This window comes from Exophiala viscosa (assembly GCF_022695815.1).
Source record: "Exophiala viscosa unplaced genomic scaffold EDD37scaffold_1, whole genome shotgun sequence".
NCBI classification, from domain to species: Eukaryota; Fungi; Ascomycota; class Eurotiomycetes; order Chaetothyriales; family Herpotrichiellaceae; genus Exophiala; species Exophiala viscosa.
In genome coordinates this window covers 4,031,604-4,051,915 of record NW_026944353.1, presented here as the reverse complement: position 1 = coordinate 4,051,915, position 20,312 = coordinate 4,031,604, and the positions used below count along the sequence as shown (strand labels likewise).

Genomic DNA, 20,312 nt, shown 5'->3' with positions numbered 1-20,312 from the left:
AATCCAACAAACACCGATCTTTCAACGAGCAGTAATTGTATGATTACGGCCTCGCATGCACCCTGCACAAGTCGCTTGAAAGCTACTTAACCACCAGGCGCATTCCGGTCCCAGCTAGCCACTGTTCCGTCGCCAACCTGCATGTCGGTGCCCATCAGCAAGTTATCAAAGAAGGCGGTATCGATGCCCTGGAAAGCCCAATCGTTGACACCGGCAGCCCCTGTGTACAAATCTTGCTGCATAACGAAGTCGTTGGTAAAGACGGCGGCACTGGGCAGGTCCACACTATCGGTCTCAGTATGCAGCTCGTCATGTTGTGGTTGCGGCTGAAACGCCGGCAGGCGTGATTGAGATGGCATGCTCCCGCAACCTGTTGACACATCGGCTACCGAAAGACCCGTGTCACGCGCCACAACACTATCGCCGAAGTGGACTGATCCAATGCCTCCAATGGTAATGTCGGCTTCGGGATTTTGTAGAGGTTGCGGCGGAGTCTTAGCTGCCGACTTGATACCATCGCGGCCGATTCGGATGGTGCCAAAGTAGGGGACGGTGACGAACAGAGCGTCCTCCACGTCTTCCTGGTGACCCTCGTCTCCATGAGATCTGAAGCGTTGGGAAGCTGCTTCGGTTCGTAGTAGATTCTGCAACAAACCAGCGCACTTGGCCGATAACATGTCTTCATGAACCTCGGAATTCAGCTCCATGATTTTGAGGGCCTGCTTCACCGTGGCACGATCTCCGAGCCGCTGGTGTGCCAGGAGATTGTCCTTGCCTATGTGTTGATGACTGTCGAGGTGGATTATCATTAGAGTCATGCCGGCTATCAGAGCGAGAAAGTCGGCCAGTCGGCAACAAGACCAGCTGTTGTTGATCGACCGAAACGCGATAAACCTGGTCAAGACCTCGCGACTGGCATACACGCAAGAGCTTTGGGAGTATTGAATCTCGCATCTGCTGGGGCACATCAAAAACGGCAGGTGCAGCTGGTTGAGCAATGTGTAGTGAGTCACTTGATCCCGGATCCGCATTGTCTCTCTGAATGCTTCGTCCGAGTCCAAGTCAATGCCGGTGAAGTCTGGCGGGCGCCAGAAGTCGGCAGGCAAGCTTTCGGCCGTCATGCGAAGCTCCTTGTCAATGTCGAGAGTCAGGTCGCGAACATGCTGCGACACACCAAGTTGGTTTCGTTCGAGGATTCGGCCAGTGATCCTGGCATGGCAACGCTCTAGCCGGTCGCTCGATGTAACACGTGTTAACGTCAAATCCGAATCCAGCCTGACGTCTGGTTGCCCGGAAGGGAGACCCAGGATCAGAGATAGGAAGCGTTCCAGGTAGACAATGTGAGACCACATGTATGTTGGGTCAATATCCGTGTCGGAGTTAATTGTTTTTACGGGAGGGCATCGTGGGCGATGGATCCCGGACAATTGTGCCGCCACCATGGCTCTCCTGTGTGCAAGCCAACCTCGTCGAATATTTCCGCAATTTAGGTGGTAAAGTCCTTCGAGCAAAATACATTCCAAGATTTCCATGGGTCCCAATAGTTCTTCGTTCGTTGTTACCAGGCTGATTGCTGTCTCAGCAAGTCTCTCCATTGTGACGCGGTGATGCTCAGATAGGCCGCTGATATGCTGCTGTGGCGGAAAATGTGCGATCAAGGAGGAAAGCATGAGCATTTGTTTGGCGACGAGCACCGGATGAGTAAGAGGACTAACACTTTCCGTTAATTTGGCTTTGATCTCGAGTTTTCCGCCCGTGTCTTGTGTGTGCGGCATATCATTGACTTGGTGACAGAATTGGGAAATTCCAGTGCATTTTTCGAGTAAGATATCAACGTCTTTCCGGACGGGGAAGGCTTCCAGGAGGGCTTGCGATATCTGTTGAAGTTTGTTCGTGTTTGGAGGCACTACCCTGGATGCTGGAGGTGCTCGAGTGTGAGTCGTGCGTGACGGTGTCTCTTCCGCCCCCTGAGGTTTGCTCGCCGGCTCATGCAGTGACATGAACGGAGTAGATTCCGAGCCGTTGGAAGGCGTGGGGAAAGCCACATCGTACCTTCCACCAGACACCGTATGAGATGCATCCCTTGCTACATCCTGGTTGAGAAGCTGAGTGAGTAACGCTTCCACGCGCTCTATGCGATCCGCGGCATCAACGTGCTGCTCTTCAGGTAACTCCTGTGAGACGCACTTTGTGCCACGTCGGCGACAGGTGATACAAATTGTATCAGCCGCTGAGGCAAAGTTGCATCGTACTTTTCTCCGTTTGCACTCCCAACAACTGTGAGTTCCCTTTCGAACCCTTCTTCGCTTGGGCTCAGGCTCGGAATCATCGTAACCCACAGAACTCATTTCCCCTGACGGCCCTCTGAAGAAGGAGGGCGTTGGATATGATGCTGTACATGAAAGGCTCCGGAGAGACAATGAGAAGGTTCGTCCATCTTAGCCCGAGGTGATCCCAAGTTCACACTTTTCTGGGAACAGGCTTGCTGAGCAGTGGTTCCCCGGGTCAATGCGTCCTCTGTCTTCCGCCGATTCGGCCGATGTGGAAAGGGAAAGGAAAATTCAGGGACATGAGCGGACCCAGAAATACGAGTCAGTGTGCCCGAGGTCATTACTGAAACCCCGAGCTCGCCCGCGAAAACCGATCACGCCAATATTTGGCGTCCATCTCCGTACTCGGTAGGCGAGCACGTTGATCACTACCTCTCATTGACCGAGTCACCAGGTGTCCGTACCAAACTCTCAGCAAGGACACTCTTCCTTGCAACGATGCTGCACAAAAACTCGAGGTAAACATTGCCGCAATGACGGTAAGTCTATCGTGAGTAAATAATATATATATGAAGTTGGCAAGGCAAAGCGATACTTTGAAGGCTGTCAAAAGCTCTATCGCAGTTAAGCTTAGATTTGGTGGCATGCACGGGTGTCCATCGAGCAGGAGGACAATGAAGGGCGCGTTAGTCCAGGTCACACGATCGAGACAGGTCGAGCTTCACTGAAATACCACCATCAAGTTAAATATCGGTAACATCGAACTCCTGCCTGGTAACAGAATCGTCTCGAGTGAAGAAATGAGGCCGTGCAGCCCGATGGCAAAGACCTACCTGCGATTACTTGGTCAGCCCTCCGAGCACAAGAGCATGCACAGACAACGTGTTCGAAGCTTGTCGAAGCCAAGTTTTGAACCCAAACCATTTAACCATGAAAGCTACTTACCAGTTGAGCGTCGGCCAGTCCAGGCAACGCTCTGGGGTAACTGTCAAAGCATCTTTTCGACCTCGCGTAGAGACAATGAAAGTCGGATCAACACCAAAAGGGAAGTGGTCGAAATGGTATAAGACGATGTGCAAGGACGACCGCTGGTCGTTGGGGATCGAGCAGACCTCCAGGGCAACTCATCTTTCAAGTTGTGGGGGTGCAACATACATCGAGCCACCATGCGTGCCAATACCAGAATGCTCAGCACCCTGACAGCTGCTTCCCTCCTGTCCGCCCTTGCCTCTGCTGGCCACGTCGAGATCACTCTTCAAACGCGCTCATCTCATGGCCCATCGTTGAAGGCTCGGAACGTTGAACCAGCAGACGTACCGCTAACGATCGGTGAAAATCTGACAGTAAGTGGCTCAGCAGCTCCCCCAAGATCCTGATCTGACTTGTCCATGGGATATTTGATATCCTTAGAGATCGGAACGCCACCACAGAAATTCAATCTTACACTCGATACGGGCAGTAGCGACCTCTGGGTGCCCTATGTCGACGACGAAACGTGCAAGAGCCAGAAAAATGGCTGGTGAGAGCTCTTTCCTTTGTCATCGCCTGCTGCAATTGCTCGCGACTAACCTCTTCAGCCCCGGAGGCTCTTTCGACCCCACCACATCCTCGACCTTTGCCAACGACACGAGTCATACCAACTTCACCGCTCTCTACGGCGACGGAACCAAGGACATTGGATACTACTTCTACGACACTGTTACCCTTGGTGGCACGACTGTCAAGAACTTCACCATGGGACTAGCCGAAACTACGCTGGATGGTACTATCACCAACGATGGGCAAGGAATCTGCGGTATCTCGTACAGAAGTGGAGAAGCTGCCGAGGGATGGTCTCACCCGACCATATACGAGGAAATGGTTCTACAAGGCTTGATCGACAGATCGGCTTACAGTTTGTATCTCAATGACTTCCAGAGTGGCGAGGGCTCGATCCTTTTCGGAGGTGTCGATTCAAGCAAGTACCACGGCGACCTGACTGTCTTACCTTTGCAGCCCGACCAGAACGGGTCATACAACGCATTCTGGGTTGCCCTCACCGGTGTCTCCATCAAAGATGATCAGGGGACCAACTCTCTTACGGCAGACGACTTCACTGGGGTGTACGCGCTCCTTGATAGCGGCACGACTTCGACAAGGTTGCCCGCCGACATCTGGAACGCATTGGTCGAAGACTTGGGTATCGTTGTGACGAGCAAAGGGTACTTCGTGCCATGTGCCCTAGCAGACATCGACTCAGGCATCACCTTCACTTTCGGCGGGTCTTCCGGGCCAACACCAATGGTGCCGTTCTCTGCGTTGATGTACCCGTTTGTGGCCGCGACGTCCGACGAGGGTGTACCGCTCTGTTACTTCCTGGCCGGGCCCAGCGTACAGGGTTTGACGATCCTGGGAGACTCATTCCTTCGCTCGGCCTACGTCGTCTACGACATCCCCAACAACCAAGTTTCCATTGCCAGCGCGGCGCTCAACGACACGGCAACGTCGATCACCGCTATCCCTACCGGAACTAGCATCCCTCTGCAAGCAGCACGGCAACCTTGTTACTCCCGTATTCAGACGCTATCGCCTCCGCCTCGGCATCGGCAATTACCTCGTATGCGGGAGGTTCAGCGACGATGAGCTTCAGCGCTCTTTCTACGGCGTTGTCGTCAGAGGTCGCGTGCGCTTCGGCCTCGAAAACAAATTCTGGCAGGAAAGCTTCCAGCACGGACTCGACATCTGCAGCTTGTACCCACAGCATCTCGATGTTGAGTGGTATTGCTTCTGTTCTGATCGCCCTTACCGCTAGTGTCATTTTCTGACCTTTCGACGTACCATTTTAATTTACTTTACTTGTCTGGAGCTCTTCGACTTCAACGGGTACTACAGACAGGAGTGTATTGTACATATATTAATCCCATCCATGTCTAACTCGCACAGCCTCCGCCCTTAAATGACTGGTTGTGAGTGTTGCGATATACATCCAGTGCCTTGATTATGGATCTATCAAGAAATAGTCATAACGCTTCGGTGGAAAGATTTTGCTGCACAGAGGTCTGTTATTATGTCGCCAACAACAATACCGAAGCTTGGAGGGAGAATTCCTCGGACCAGTTGCGAAGGCAGGGCTACGATGCACCTGGTATACCCATAGAAGAGACAAGGTCCTGCCTGGATGGTTTTAGATCTTCGTCAATGCGGACCAATCTTTTCCCCCGACCCCGATCGTTTCCATGCCACCAATGTACCGTCTAAGAACTTCAGGTATAACGACGCAACCCTCCTTCTCCCGCCATCCATTCTCCAAGATGGCAGCTAGCACTCTCGGAACAGCCATCGCCGTGCCATTCACAGTGTGAGGAAACTTCTTCCTCGATCCACTCGCCTCCAGAATCCTGGTGTCCAATCTCCGACTTTGGTAATCGGTGCAGATCGAGACTGAGGTAAGTTCTCCCCAGCCGCCGTCCTTCCCCTTCCGCGACGGGAATATGGCTTCAATGTCGATTTTACGGTACGCACTAGCACCCAGATCTGAAGACGGCATCTCAAGGACGCGACATGGGAGGCCAAGTGACTCCAGTATCTCCGTCTGGATGCCGACCATCTCATCAAAGACCTCTGTGGAATCCTTCGTCCACAATGCCTCTTTTGGCAGACCGTCACTGATGGAGGGAGAATTCGTCCACGCAAACATCTCGACTTTGGTGAACTCGTGCACGCGGTATAAACCTCTCGTATCGACCCCTCGGGCACCGGCTTCGGCGCGGAAACATCGACTGGGACCGACCAGCTTGACCGGTAGATCCTCCTCGCGAATGGGTTTCCCTGCGTACATACCAGCCAACGGGATCTCCGCAGTCGCGGCCAAACTTCTAGTCGGCTTCCCAACATCTTTCTCAGCCTGGGCTACCTGCCAAATCTGCTGCTCGTCATTCTGGTCTCGCGGTTGGAACCCACACGCCGCAGCCATATGTGAGTAGACAAGAGAAGGTGGAGTCGCGACGGACCAGCCGTGTTTCAACGCAACGGACAAGGCATACTGGACCAAGGCCTGCTCCAACAGCGCTGCCTCGTTGAGCAGATAGTAAAACCCCCATCCGGATGTTGTGGACGCTGATGTGAAATCAATGAGTTTGAGCTTCTCACCAATAAGTGCATGATCGGCCGAACTGTCATAAGAAGGAGGATTCTCCGGGTCGTAGTTGATATAGGAGTGTAACCTGGGTTCGCCGTTCGTCGGAGTCTCCGAAGATGTCAGATTAGGCAAAGATAGAGCCATTGCTTGAGCATCTGCGTCCAGCGCTGCATGTTCAAATTCCATTTCCTCAATGCCCAGCTTGAGCGATTTCATTCGAGTAATGATATCGTCTCGATCACCCTTTTTCCGGTACATTAAGGTTTGTAGGTCATTCAGATCTTCTCGAGGCCGTCGCATGCGCTCGTCCAACTCTAACATCTTCCTAAGGTTGTCTGCGACTTTCCCCGGCACGTCCTGGTGGCTGCGGTAGTTCCGCACCACTGTATTTTCTTCGTAGAGCTCGACATTGTCTCGAATCTGCCTTAGTGGAGGAGTCTGCTTTGGTGCTGTCGCGGGACGTGGTCGTTTGGGACTGGGCGCGGTAGCATAGGCTCTTCTGCAACGGAGCAGGAACGCCGTCGGGTCGAGCCTCCCTTTCGACATGTAGAGAGTGGTTTCGCAACCTTGCAGGCTGGTGAACGAGGAGCGCAGGACAGCCAGCAACGATTGAATACGCGACATGAAAAATATTCTCCGCATAAGGGGTCCACCCGTGCGGAGACAGCTTCTATGTTTGCCTTATATTGCTCAAAAGCCAAAAAATTACCTGATTTGGTCCACGAATCGCACACAGATAAATGCGATTCTCCAATGCCTCAAAAGGGCAGCGTGGCCTAATGGTAAGGCGTTGCTTTCCGGATCTGGAACCTGGCAAAGACTGTGGGTTCGAGTCCCATCGCTGTCGAAAGTGAGCTGAGTTGAAGCTTGTCCTCTTTTTACTGCTTTTTTGGCGTCGGGTTCTGAGTGAGTTAAAGGTTACTAGCCATAAGCACAGTTCCGCTCAACACTACGGTGACCAGGATAAGGTTTAGGGTTGAGGAGAGGGCTGCCTCAAACACCTCGTCGATGTTTTTTGTTCTTCGTATAAGGTAGAGTTGCCTGGCTCACAAGAAGTGATGCACAAATGTCCCCAGTAGTCGTCAAGGTGGAAACTGCGAAGTACTATCGGAACAAAGCATGGCCTCAGCTCTGCCATGTGCGAGGAGGAAATAGTCAAGCCAGGATCAAATAACGAACGAGTGGGTCATTTTTTGGTATTATTACACGAAGCAATGGCTTTGCAGTACTTCTGACAGTTTGACAGGGCACACACGCCTGTTCTCGTATGAGAACGCTCCGGTCCCAGTGCCCTTTGACCACGAGGTTACCCCTAAATCAGCTCAACGCTCCTGGAACGCCGCTTTTGAGCTTGAATTGATGACAGTTGACTAGCGACGACCATAGCCCTGATCGTTGCTGCCACCTCTTTGTCCGTAGCCATATCCTTGGCCCTGACCCTGATGATGTCCATCACTGACGCTACGACCACCATTCTGTTGGTACGGTCGGTTGTTGCCTTGATACTGACCCTGGCCTTGATCTCCGTAGTGATACTGGTCCTGCCCACCACGGCCTTGATTCTGGTGATTATCGTATCCTCCGCGTCCATTAGTATATCCGCCATAGCCAGATCCATTGGCAGGTGCTTGGTAGCGGTCGTAACCATTCTGGCCTCCATATCCTGCCACGGGAGGCGGTGGTGGCGGTCCTCGCCCTGGTGGTGGCGGCACAAAGCGTGGGTCCAGCAAGGCAGCAAAAGGGTTGTTAGTATTACTGGGAGGGCCGGCGTTAAGAGGCGGTCGATCGGCAGCATAGTTGATACGTCCTCCTCGGTTCTGCTGATCGTGATGATCGCGTCTTGTGTTGTCGTAGAGTGGAGCACCGCCAAAATCTCGACCTGAATTTCTGGCTTTGGACCGCAGGATTGCCAAATCGCCCTTGTCAAGCACAGCTGGGGGGAGTACAACACCAGGGAATAACATCGACTTGTGCACATGTGTGGGTGGCGGCATCGTAAAATTGACCCTCAATGACCGGTCATCGTCGACGACAGGCTCCAACTTGATGTCTTCCTCCGGCCCGACCAAATCCATGTGAGGCAAAAAGTCGGCATCTCTCGTGACAAGCCCTGCCAAGCGACCCTTGCGCATTGATAGCTTCATGTTATTCTTGCCGTCTTTAGACTTCTTCGAGTAGAACTGCACCGCAAGGTCGTCATACAATGGGTGTTTATCCGATACTATCAGGGCGTCCTTTCCAAGTTCATTCCGGGCGTGCTCGTCTTCTGTAAGCAGGGGATATTTGGTTGCCATTGCTGACAGAAGTCTCTTCTCATCAATAAAGGGAAGAAGAACGATCGCTTTCCAAGACTGCTTTTTCCCATTCGCGTCGAGTTCGAATTCCTCCGGATAAAAGTCCACGATCGCGGAGTCTTCGTCTGTCATCAAAGGATGGAAGGCTGGCGGGATTGCATGGTTTGATGCAGCTGGCAGTACACCCATGAGTTGCTCATAGGGTTTGAAAGGCGTTCCTTTCTCGAATTTGATGGTCATTTTGTCAAGGTCGACAAAATCTGCGGCGAATGGTGCATAGTGGTATGGGTAATACCAGGTCCAGGACGGACAGCCTTGAAAGTAGTACAGGAGAACCCAGCATAGACCCTCCACATAGGCTCTGGCGACCTTGTGACGAAATTCGATATCACTAGGCGCAACGTGGAATTTCTGCTCATAGTAACGTTCGGCGTAGCCCGATTCCCACAATCGCACAGTATCCGGTGGTGGGTCATCGGGATTTGCGTTGTTAGGGGGTTTCTCTATAGGCGTGTTCCTTCCAGGTGTGCCGTTGTCCCCAGGCTCGTCTTGCATCAAATCGGCTTTGCGTTTGCCCAGCGCAGATGAAGGTGTTGCGTTACCCGCATCTGCGGCTTGTGCGGTGCCGTTGACGCCATCTTTCGCTGCAGTGTCCGCTGCCGCCTTTCTGGCAAGCATTGCCTCCTTCAAGGCAGCAGCTGCACTTTTGTTGGTAGTGGATGCTCTATCCACGGTGCTTCTGTTGACAATCGCATTGTAGTCCAGTGTTGGATAGCTTGTCGCTTCGAATGTCTCGACGGGTCCAGTAGGAGCACGGCCATCGCCTCGACCGCCTACAGAATAATCAGGAGAGCTGCGACGTCTCTTCGGGCCACGTTGAGCCTCCCGAGCTTCACGAGCCTGATTTTGTTCGTCTCGGCGGCGTTGGCCAGCCTCTCTCCTATCATCGTTCTGTTTTCTGCGCTTGAAGATGGCATCCTCTTGTTTGGCAAGTCCCTGCAGAATGATCTGTGCACGAGCAAGATCGACGTTTCCGTCACAAGTCAGGTAGCCGCCCATGACGGGGTTATTGTCTCTCCAGATAGCGATGAGTTTGTCAATACCATCTTCATGAATGTCCAGACTAGGAAGATGAGGCAGAAAGTCATTGCCGACAAAGAAACACATGAAAACCCAGTCATCCAGGGCACGTTCAAGATCGAAACGGAAGGCTTGACCAGGGACAAACATCTCGGCGGCCAGATACTCACGCAAAATAGGGACATTCAGCCAGATGAAAGGCTTCAGTGTTTCGGTGGTTCCCTTTTCATCGAACTCGCCGGACTTGGCCTTAACATTGCCCCTGCAGTTCTCCGCATAATGCCCTTCTTGGCCGCAGAGTTTGCAGGTTTTGGCTTTGGCATTTCTGACATTGACATCTTCTCGAAGGACACGGAAATGTGGTTCGTGAGTAGCAAGGGCAAGCATGATCAAGTCGGCATCCAGTCCATACATGACATGCCGAGTATTGGGGTCATACTCAGGGTCCGAACGCTGAGAACGGATGAACTGCATGATCTTATGCTCACCTTCACCTGGTACACTGGCGTCTGAAATGACGACCTTCAGGTCCGCCCAGGCCGGATCAGTGTTGAGTTTCCACTGAACCCAATATCGAATGGACTTAGCAAGAATGAACATGAAAGGCGTGCCAGGTGTAATGACATTACTATCCCATGTTTTCTTGATTATGTCTTGTTCTGTCGAGTCTTCGTCGTCATCATCGCCTCTGCTCTGCTTTTGCTGACGAAGGAGTGTTTGGAATTCCGCTTTCTTCTCATCCGCCTCTTTTGCATCTCGCGCTGATCGGAAACGGCGCGCGCGTTGCTGGTTCATTTTTGCACGTGGAGCAACTCCATCTGTGCTGTGTTAGAAAATCAAGCACATCTTCGGTGGACTCGGTCTTTGCACTCACCAATAGCGATCACGAGTAATCTCCGTGGGCGCACCATATTGACGACGCGGTCGGTATACTTGAAGATTGCCATCATCATCTCACTCTCATTTGCAGGAGGAGGTGTGTCCTCCGGATGCGAGCAAGGATGTACGATGCCATTGAAATCAAGATAGAGATTGTGCATCTCCTCGCCATTTGGGTTGGGCTTCGTAGTGTCAACAGGATATTGCACGCCATCGATCTCGTAGGGCTGTTCCTCGATCACGGGCGTGATAATCTTGGGATACTTCTTGGTAAGCCATCGGAAAAGAGCTGGGACACCCATCGTGCCGATCTCAAGGAGACTGAATGGGGAACTGAGAATGTAAGATCAGGAATTGCACCAACACAGTCCTACTGCGATGCGTGGGCGATTCAGATCGACCAGCCTTTGAGAGCGGAAGCACGGAGGCGCACAGATGCTTGAGTCCTCACACGCGAATGAGATACGCTTCAAGAACTCATGATGATTCCTGAAAGATCTGGTGAGTATGATTGATACAGTTTCGTCGAAAAGTGATGAATGGGGAATCTGACTTCAAGGTGAGAGAGGTGAATCGAGTTCTTCAAGTCGCAGGCTTGGCGAATTGGCTCCAACAAAAGGCCAGGCCCGAGCGTAGCCTTGCAGTCATTATTGCCCTTGATACGGTATCGAGTTCAACCCACACAGAGATGAGGAGGTTTACGTCCTGTGCAGCCCAAACGTCCACAGAACCTACCATAGCTCTCATATCTACCGCGTAGTCTTACTCTCTGCATTATCTTCCCTTGTAGCGGGCCCGTAAAGCTATGTAGGGCATAGCGATTCAGCCTCGTCACATGTTAACTTAGTGGCTCCCAGAAATAGTTTAGGCGTGTCCTCACCCGCGCCGTTGTTGAAGATCTAAACACATTCACTGCCCACTCGACACCGCAGTTATTCTACTCAGGCCGACGTCCACCTATCCGACGCTCTTTCCTTCCCCTACTCACCGAACGAGTGCCGCTCCGTTACTGGCAGGGGGCGACCGTCGGAATTGAAGTATTCCTGTCTCACAATGCCACCTTGTCTACACACCGGCTTGACGGGCAACATATTATAATGAGTGCGACTTCCACCATTGCACGATGATGCGAATATTGGAAGCCCAGGCCCCTGCGCGGCAGAATGCCACCGACACCATCCAGACTCTAAGCAGCCGTCTGGCGAGCGCAACGTTGCTGGAAGACAGGCGTGCTGCGATTCTTGGTCTGCGCAGTTTCGCTAAGCTATACCCAGCATCTGTCGCGTCTGGGGCCCTAAGAGATCTTATTGCCGGACTCAGAAGAGATGGAGAAGACTCAGACACAATCAAGTCCGTGTTGGAGACATTGTTGATGCTCTTCGAGCCAGACGAGAAATCAACCGAGGCATCAGAAGAGATCACTCTATGGCTCGCCGATGAGTTCACTCAACGTCAGGACAACATCACAGCCCTTTTAGACCTTCTAGAGTCCGGCGAGTTCTACCTACGCCTTTATGTCCTACAGATTCTCTCACACGTGTCAACTGCTCGGCCACAAAGAACTCAGGAGGCTATTTTTGCAGCCCCTTTGGGAGTCTCACGAATTACCAATGTGCTGGACGACAGACGAGAAGCAATACGAAATGAGGCATTGGTGCTTCTCGTTGCGCTGACTCCTACTTCGGCGGAGTTGCAAAAGGTCGTCGCTTTCGAGAATGCATTTGACCGTATCTTCGCACTGATCGAAGGCGACGGCGGCTTGACCCATGGGTCTACTACCGTCCAGGACTGTCTATCTTTGTTGGCCAACTTGCTGAATCTCAACACGTCCAATCAATCATACTTTAGGGAGATCGGAGGTATCCCGAAGCTCAAGAAGCTCCTTTCAGCGGTCGTTGAACAAGAAGATTCTGGAGATGGAGTCTCCGAATGGATGAAGCCCCAAAGAGATATGAATGTCTGGGGCTTACTGGGCGTTGTCCAATTGTTCCTGGCGACCGGTTCTCAAGGCACTGTTGTCAATCAACAGGCATTCTGGAAGACAGGAGTCTTGGAAATCATTCTGCGCATCGCCTTTCACCCAGCGTACAGTACCGGGATCCGTGCCAAGTCGCTGCAAGCCTGTGGAGATATCATTCGGGGAAATCATGGCCTTCAGGAACGTTTTGGCGACCTTCCGGTGCCAATCAAACAGGCAGACATTGCTACGACTAACGGGCATGCTTCTCCAGCATCGCCTGCAAAGCAGCCTAAGGCTCCCAAAGCGGTATACCGGGAACGAAATGTGATTGAATCACTTCTGGAGCTCGCTCTAGTGACTGCACCACTTGCTCTATTCGACGTCCGACTGGCAGCTACCTCTTGTCTGAAAGCATTTGTCGAGGGACACCCTGGAATCAAAGCCCATGTGCTGAAAAGAGCGATAGAAGGACACAAAAGCGGTGAGGATGCCATTCCCAACATGCTGACAGTATTACTTGAACCACCTGCATCGCGCGGCAACTCTGATCCCTACCAACAATGGTTTGCTGCAGTTCTCATTATGCACCTTCTGAATGATGACCCCGAGACCAAAGACCTCGCTCTGAAGGTGACGGAAGGCGATGCGGAAAGTGGCGAGGAGCTTGTCACATTTGTGCAGACCATCACAAGTAATGTTGTTGCGGGCGTGCAGCACGCTGAAGATGAGCGCGCCTTGCTCGGATACCTGATGCTCCTAGCCATTTGGCTTTTTGAAAGCCCCGAGGCGGTGAACGATCTTCTGGGAGAGGGAAGCACTGTTCAGGGGCTCGCGGCTGCGGTGAAGATAGCAAACACCTCTATGCCACTCGTGGCGGGTCTCTCCGCGTTTCTATTGGGAATTATTTACGAATTTTCGACCAAAGACTCTCCGATACCACGGACCACTCTTCACAGCCTTCTCTTGTCGAGTCTCGGTAGGGAGACTTACGTCGATAGATTGAACAAACTCAGAGAGAATGTTTTTGTCCGTGATTATGAAGTCCTTCCTCAAGGCGGAAATGGTGGACTCCCAGAAGTCTTTTTCGACAAGACATTCATCGATTTTCTAAAGGACAACTTTAGCAGGTTCCTCCGCGCTATCGACCGAGACCCGAACTTTGAAGTGTCAATCGTGAGCAACGGGGTGCAAAAAGGCGTGTCACGAGACCTGGTGGATGGCTTGAGGGCTGAAGTACAAGAACAAAAGCAAGCCTTAGAAGCCGCTAATACTGAGTTGCTACAACTCGGAAGAAAGTTGGAGCAAGAGGAACTTGACCACCGGCGGACGCGGGAATCGTCTACCGTGGAGGTCTCTAGGATCAAGCAAATCAATCAGAGTTTGCAGGACAACCACGAAGTCGAGTTGAAGAAGCTGCAGCAAGAGTTCGCTCGCGAACGAAGCCTGCTTCTGAAAACCCATGAAGATGAGCTCAACCGTCGGCGAAACGAGCATGTGACCACAGTTGAAAGCGCCAGAAAGCAGCATGAAGCGGAGGTGCAACGATCCGAATATCGCTTGAAGCTGCTAGAGAAAGACGCCGCCAGCGAGCGGGCCGCTCTGATTGAACAGCACCGACGAGAAATCGCCGAGACGAACTCTAAGGCTCAACAGGCTCGCGAAAGGGAAGCTGCTGAAATAGCCGACCTAAAACGTACCATTGCGGACTTGGAAAGCAAGCTGAAGAAGACACAAAATGAACACGCTGAAGATCTGAAGACCGCACACGACGAGTACAAATCAAAGACGAATGACCTCGAAGCGCGACTGAAACGTGCAGAGAGCCGTGCCCAAGATGCCGAAAGCCGGTCAAAGCATTTGAGCGATGAGCTTAAGGAGGAGAGAAGTGGACGTAAAGACGTTCAGACTGAGCTTGACGATCTCTTAGTGGTATTCGGAGACCTCGAGGCGAAGAGATCAGCCGACAAGAAGAAGCTTAAAGAACTGGGACAGGAGGTCTCCGAAGACGAAGATGAGGGTGTTGAAGAAGACGAAGATGAAGGAGATGAAGACGACGAAGGAGCCGAGGAAGATGTCGATTAAAGCACTGCGAGAGGCGGAGGCTAGGAATGAATCTTTGGACATTTGAGCGAAGCATTGCATGGGAGGTCGACACAAACCAAGTCAAGGAAAAGAGGGACGTTTGTCCAAAATGATACCCTGTATATTACATAATCACCCTTCTCTGACGAGGCTGGTAGAGCCTTGTGAGTCAGACGAATCGGAGTACAAGTCGAGTTGACCGCCAAGTTTTCAAGGTCCGTATTGTGATATTCCTGCGCCTGACTCACTTCTCAATATCACAGCATTACTATACTGCTGGCATTCGAGTTCAGGAAATCGAAGAATGTCGGTCGATTTCCCTGCAGAGGAGGCTGCGACGCTCAAGCGCTGGCGAGAAATCGACGCATTTCAGACCCAACTGCGGCTTTCGCAAGGGAACAAGCCCTACACTTTCTACGATGGTCCGCCATTCGCTACCGGTCTCCCTCACTATGGCCACTTGCTGGCTTCCACGATCAAAGACATTATCCCGAGGTACTGGTCTATGAAAGGCTACTATGTCGAGCGAAGATTTGGCTGGGACACCCACGGCTTGCCAATTGAGTACGAGATTGACAAGAAATTCAGCATCTCGGGTCCTGCTGCGGTCAAAGAGATGGGAATTGCCAAATACAATGCCGAGTGCAAAGCTATTGTCATGAGATATGCGACGAAATGGAGAGAGACCATCGACCGGCTAGGGCGGTGGATCGACTTTGACAACGACTACAAAACCATGAACGCTACCTTCATGGAGTCTGTGTGGTGGGTGTTCAAGCAGCTCTATGATCAAAACCAGGTATACCGCAGTTACAGGGTGATGCCGTTCTCTACTGCTCTCAGCACTCCTCTAAGCCAGCACGAAGCGCAATCAAATTACAAAGAAGCCCAAGACCCTGCTGTGGTCATCGCCTTTCCTCTTGTGGACGACCCTAAAACAAGTCTTCTCGCTTGGACAACCACGCCATGGACATTGCCTTCCAATCTTGCCTTGGCAGTGAACCCCAAGTTTGAGTACATCAAGTTTGAGGACAAAGAGACCGGGCAGACATTCATCATGCTCGAGAAACTACTGCGGACACTATACAAAGATCCGAAGAAGGCCAAGTTTACCATTCTCGAGAAGATCAAGGGCACCGACCTGAAAGGACTTCGATACACGCCGCCTTTCGATTACTTTCAGGAAGAGTTCAAAGACACAGCCTTCAAGGTCCTACTGGCGGACTATGTCACAGACGACGATGGTACGGGTGTGGTCCACCAGGCCCCTGCCTTCGGTGAGGACGATTTCCAGGTTGGCATGGCAAACGGCATTGTTAGTCATGAGAGGCTGCCACCAAACCCTGTTGACGAGACTGGTCGTTTTACCAAAGAGATCACGGACTTTGTGGGCCAGCATGTGAAGGAAGCAGACAAGCACATTATCAAGCACCTGAAGGCGAGCGGAAGACTGATCCGAGAAAGTCAGTTAACCCATCCTTACCCATTCTGTTGGCGGTCCGACACACCTCTCATCTACCGTGCGGTATCTGGTTGGTTCGTCAACATTGCCGGCAACAACAAGGTCCCGAGCATCATCCCAGACATGCTCGATGGCATCGCCAAATCACACTGGGTTCCCAATTTCGTGAAAGAGAAGCGCTTCGCAGAATGGATCAAAAATGCCCGCGACTGGAACATATCCAGAAATCGATACTGGGGCACACCTATCCCGCTTTGGGCAAATGAAGACTACTCGGAAGTCATCGCCGTGGGAAGCATTGAAGAGCTGAAGAAGCTAAGCGGTCACAAAGGTGAAATCACTGACCTCCACCGCGACACCATCGACGACATCACTATCCCGAGCCAAAAGGGCAACGGCGTCCTAAAGCGCGTGGAAGAAGTTTTTGATTGCTGGTTCGAGTCAGGAAGCATGCCATACGCCTCATCACACTACCCCTTCGAGAACTCAGAACGATTCGAACAGACCTTCCCAGGCGACTTCATTGCCGAGGGTCTGGACCAAACTCGGGGTTGGTTCTACACATTAGTCATCTTGGGCATCCACCTGAAAAAGATGCTCCCTTTCAAAAATTGCGTGGTGAACGGCATCGTGCTTGCCGAAGACGGCAAGAAGATGTCCAAACGTCTCAAGAATTATCCGGACCCTACCACAGTCATTGACAAATATGGTGCAGACGCTCTTCGTCTCTACATGATCAACTCACCCGTGGTGCGGGCTGAGCCCTTGAGATTCAAAGAAGCCGGTGTCAAAGAGATCGTCGCCAAAGTGCTTCTACCCTTCTGGAATAGCTACAAATTCTTCGAGGGCCAAGTTGAGCTCTTGAAGAAAGTAGAGGGCATCGAGTACGTCTTCGACCCCAAGGCCGAATCGACAAATACAAACGTCATGGACAAATGGATCCTGGCCAAAACCCAAAGTCTCCTCAAGTACATTAACGAGGAGATGGCGGCGTATCGTCTCTACACAGTCGTTCCAGGCTTGCTAGATTTGATCGACGAAACCACCAACTGGTACATCCGATTCAACCGCAAGCGTCTGAAGGGCGAATTAGGCGTGGACGACACTCTTCATGCTCTCAACACGCTTTTCGACGTCTTGTTCACCCTGGTGCGCGGATTGGCACCGTTCACACCTTTCATCGCCGACCTCATTTATTCCAAACTCCTTCCCTTTATTCCCAAATCCATGCACAGTGAAGACATGCGAAGTGTACATTTCCTTGCCTTCCCAGAAGTTCGAGAAGAACTGTTCAATCCAGACGTTGAGAGACGGGTTGGCCGCATGCAGAAAGTCATCGAACTTGCTCGACAATCGAGAGAACGAAGGGCAATGGGCTTGAAGACGCCCCTGAAGACTCTGGTAGTCATCCACAAAGACCAGCAATATCTTGACGATGTCAGGTCGCTGGAAGGCTACATCGCGGAAGAACTCAACGTACGAGATCTGGTGTTGTCGTCAGACGAGGAGAAATACAACGTCCAATACAGTGTTACGGCGGACTGGCCTGTTCTAGGCAAGAAACTGAAGAAGGATGTGCAGAAGGTGAAGAAAGCTCTGCCAGAAGTCACGAGCATGCAGTGCAAGGACTATCTGTCGACGGGCAAGCTGAGTGTCGCTGGCATCGAACTCGTGGGGGGTGATCTGGTGGTAAGACGAGCATTGAAGGAAGACGAGGCCTCCAAGGACCAGGAGACGAACACGGACAATGATGTTCTCACCATCTTGGACGTTGCATCGTACCCAGAACTAGCGCAGGAAGGTTTAGCACGTGAAATCATCAACAGAGTACAACAACTTCGAAAAAAAGCGAATCTCAAGCCGACTGATGATGTCAAGATGGAGTACAAAGTGCAAGAAGATCCAGAAAAGCTTGGCCTGGAACAGGTCTTTGAGCAGCAGAGTTCTTATATTGAGAAAGCGCTCAGACGGCCTGTGGACAAGCATGTTGTCACGGAGGTGGAAGGACCGATTGTGAACGGCGTCAAAGGAGACAGCTTGATCGTTGAGGAAGTGCAGGAGGTTCAGAAAGCCACTTTCTTATTGAGGCTATTGAAGCTCTGAAGGACCAGAGAAGTGTACTGGTACTACTGATCGAACGATGAGAAATAGTATGATTATGTGACCAGAATTGAGTTATGAGTGCATGGGTTCATGGCTCGATTCTTGCAAGAGTCAAGATTCTAAGACTTCTTCGCATGTTTCTACGAAACCAAGTCAGCTCTATCTTCTGAACATTGAAGAAATGTCGTGAACAAGCCTCCTTACCAGGTAACAATCCTTCAGCCTCATAAATTCCTTTGCGCACATATCTTGGTACGTCGATTGGTAGTCTGCTAGTACGCATTTCCCATAGGCAGAGGCCTGACCACGTATGGATTAGCCATCTCTCGTATAGACAGGCGTAACGCCTCCAGACACACTTGAACGTACCTCGACGGAGCATTTTGCCGCTGCTTCTGCGAATTTCTCGATTGGCCGCACACGGCCTGACATTGTAGGCATATTCGAGGAAACCAAATTGTCTCGGACAAAGGGGCGGGACAGTCCCGGGCCTGAGTGGTGCTGAATGCAGGAAGAAGAGGACGAGGGCCTGTAGATGTTATGAGGCCAACATTATCGAGGGGTCCTGCTGCGAGTCACCCTCCTGCAAAGTATCAACGACAGAAAAGAAGTGATGATATAGCTGTACCGGTGGCCACAAAGCAGAAGCAGTTAACGGACAACATAAGATCATTGACGACAATATCGAAAAATCGACCGGACATATTTTCCGTGGTAAGCACGTGAGCATGTCTTTCACAGATGCACAATGATGTCATTCTTACGTCGATTTCAATTCTGTGAGACGAGCAACGCGCAGGCAGGTGCGGACACGCCAGACGTGAGGCAAGGCAAGTGAGAGTGCATCTTCACTTTTCTGTGATGGCATTTTGAAGCCCAAGTGAAACTAGACCTTCACCCACTGTTACTCTCGTGTCACCTTCACTGTCCAACGCATCCATCAGACAGCATAAAACCCTTCTTCCACAGTCTACAACTCCCATCCACAAACCATCAACTCGATACCCAAACCACAACTACCACTTCTCAAAGGAACCTTCATCTATCAGACAAAATGTCTTCCCACGGTACTCACCACACCCATGGCCACAACCCCGAATACCCAGCAGCCACAACCAACGACAAAGTCGTCCAGCCCCACGCCGTCGATCCCACTGCTCCCTCTCACCAGAGCCACCAGCATCATGCTGGCCACACCGACCCCAATACCATAGGCAACACTCAATCCTTCCAGTCCTCCGACTCGACCACTGACCCCAGCGCCAAATCCTCAAGCAAAGTCGTCGGAGACCTGAAGGGCATGGCACACGGCGTGACAGGCAGTCTCCAAGCAGCCACCGGCACGATGCTCCGCAACAAGAACATGCAAGAAAAGGGCTTCGAGAAGATGAGTGAGGAAGATCAACGTCTCGCTGCGAAGAGCGGCAAACCACCTGTCGGCACTACCACCGTCAGTGGTGACAGCGCTGAAGCGGCTTCGTACGGTACTGGCAGGACCACGACTGAACTCTCACACAAGTGAACAACCAGCCCCAGCGATCACACGATTCGGATGAACACGAATAGCTGAAGAAGAGCAGATGACCTGAGACTCCAGACGGAACGGAAGAATGATACCATGACGGCACCTGCAAATTATTGATACCACAGCATAGACCTTTTTCCTATCGACCTCAAAACCTGAGGCACTGCAACACGTCGACCGTTCAGTTCTCGTGCAGGTCAAGATACCCATTCAGCATGTATTTCATTAGCAGCGCTTCACATCAGCTAGGCAGATAGCATAACAAGACTCATTGACGGCAGCCACAACAATTAGATTTCAGTATCCGATTGATCGTCCGATGTAGACCTGCAGTGCACGACAAGGGCGCAAAGCCTCGCAAATATACCTGTTCCTCGTGCCTTCGTGACTGGACTTTCCCCTCCCATCAGACAGCCGTCCTTCGACATAAGTCCGACCTGTCCGTCGCAGAGGCAAGCTCACTCTGTCGGGGCCCTTGCAAGTATGAGAGAGAATAAGGAGACTTAATTTCATCAAGGACGATGAGACTGAAACATGGAC

The 20,312-nt window shown here is 51.7% G+C and overlaps 7 protein-coding genes and 1 non-coding gene across 8 annotated transcripts; 5 read left to right on the top strand and 3 right to left on the bottom strand.

Moving 5' to 3' along the window:
* Nucleotides 1-86: 86 nt before the first annotated feature.
* Nucleotides 87-2,348, bottom strand: EDD37DRAFT_655691 (putative Zn(II)2Cys6 transcription factor; the record flags this gene model as incomplete). Its single annotated transcript, XM_062818773.1, has 4 exons — nucleotides 87-236; nucleotides 264-1,877; nucleotides 1,911-1,967; nucleotides 2,127-2,348. 4 exons carry the CDS (start codon nucleotides 2,346-2,348, stop codon nucleotides 87-89), a joined length of 2,043 nt encoding a protein of 680 aa, XP_062675868.1.
* Nucleotides 2,349-3,436: 1,088 nt separating this feature from the next.
* On the top strand, nucleotides 3,437-4,892 carry EDD37DRAFT_604844 (aspartic-type endopeptidase; the record flags this gene model as incomplete). The annotated part of the gene is made up of 3 exons (XM_062814776.1): nucleotides 3,437-3,613; nucleotides 3,683-3,789; nucleotides 3,848-4,892. 3 exons carry the CDS (start codon nucleotides 3,437-3,439, stop codon nucleotides 4,890-4,892), a joined length of 1,329 nt encoding a protein of 442 aa, XP_062675867.1.
* A 541-nt stretch (nucleotides 4,893-5,433) lies between these two features.
* On the bottom strand, nucleotides 5,434-6,933 carry EDD37DRAFT_559356 (seryl-tRNA synthetase; the record flags this gene model as incomplete). Its single annotated transcript, XM_062813787.1, has 1 exon — nucleotides 5,434-6,933. The coding sequence occupies one exon, from the start codon at nucleotides 6,931-6,933 to the stop codon at nucleotides 5,434-5,436; it is 1,500 nt and encodes a 499-aa protein (XP_062675866.1).
* Nucleotides 6,934-7,152: 219 nt separating this feature from the next.
* EDD37DRAFT_t1 lies at nucleotides 7,153-7,234 on the top strand. Its single transcript has one exon. It is a non-coding gene; the product is annotated as a tRNA-Arg (tRNA).
* A 407-nt stretch (nucleotides 7,235-7,641) lies between these two features.
* On the bottom strand, nucleotides 7,642-11,025 carry EDD37DRAFT_77170 (exoribonculease Dhp1). The gene is made up of 2 exons (XM_062820268.1): nucleotides 10,636-11,025; nucleotides 7,642-10,579 (listed from the first exon to the last, which is right to left on the bottom strand). The coding sequence occupies exons 1-2, from the start codon at nucleotides 10,940-10,942 to the stop codon at nucleotides 7,758-7,760; spliced, it is 3,129 nt and encodes a 1,042-aa protein (XP_062675865.1). The 5' UTR covers nucleotides 10,943-11,025; the 3' UTR covers nucleotides 7,642-7,757.
* Nucleotides 11,026-11,581: 556 nt separating this feature from the next.
* Nucleotides 11,582-14,906, top strand: EDD37DRAFT_77094 (p115 like vesicle tethering protein). The gene has a single exon (XM_062820267.1). The coding sequence runs from the start codon at nucleotides 11,764-11,766 to the stop codon at nucleotides 14,680-14,682; it is 2,919 nt and encodes a 972-aa protein (XP_062675864.1). The 5' UTR covers nucleotides 11,582-11,763; the 3' UTR covers nucleotides 14,683-14,906.
* Nucleotides 14,907-14,986: 80 nt separating this feature from the next.
* Nucleotides 14,987-18,735, top strand: EDD37DRAFT_671750 (isoleucyl-tRNA synthetase; the record flags this gene model as incomplete). The annotated part of the gene is made up of 2 exons (XM_062819427.1): nucleotides 14,987-17,545; nucleotides 17,567-18,735. 2 exons carry the CDS (start codon nucleotides 14,987-14,989, stop codon nucleotides 18,245-18,247), a joined length of 3,240 nt encoding a protein of 1,079 aa, XP_062675863.1. The 3' UTR covers nucleotides 18,248-18,735.
* A 265-nt stretch (nucleotides 18,736-19,000) lies between these two features.
* EDD37DRAFT_76367 (uncharacterized protein) lies at nucleotides 19,001-19,919 on the top strand. Its single transcript, XM_062820262.1, has one exon. The coding sequence runs from the start codon at nucleotides 19,302-19,304 to the stop codon at nucleotides 19,767-19,769; it is 468 nt and encodes a 155-aa protein (XP_062675862.1). The 5' UTR covers nucleotides 19,001-19,301; the 3' UTR covers nucleotides 19,770-19,919.
* The last annotated feature ends 393 nt before the right edge of the window (nucleotides 19,920-20,312 follow it).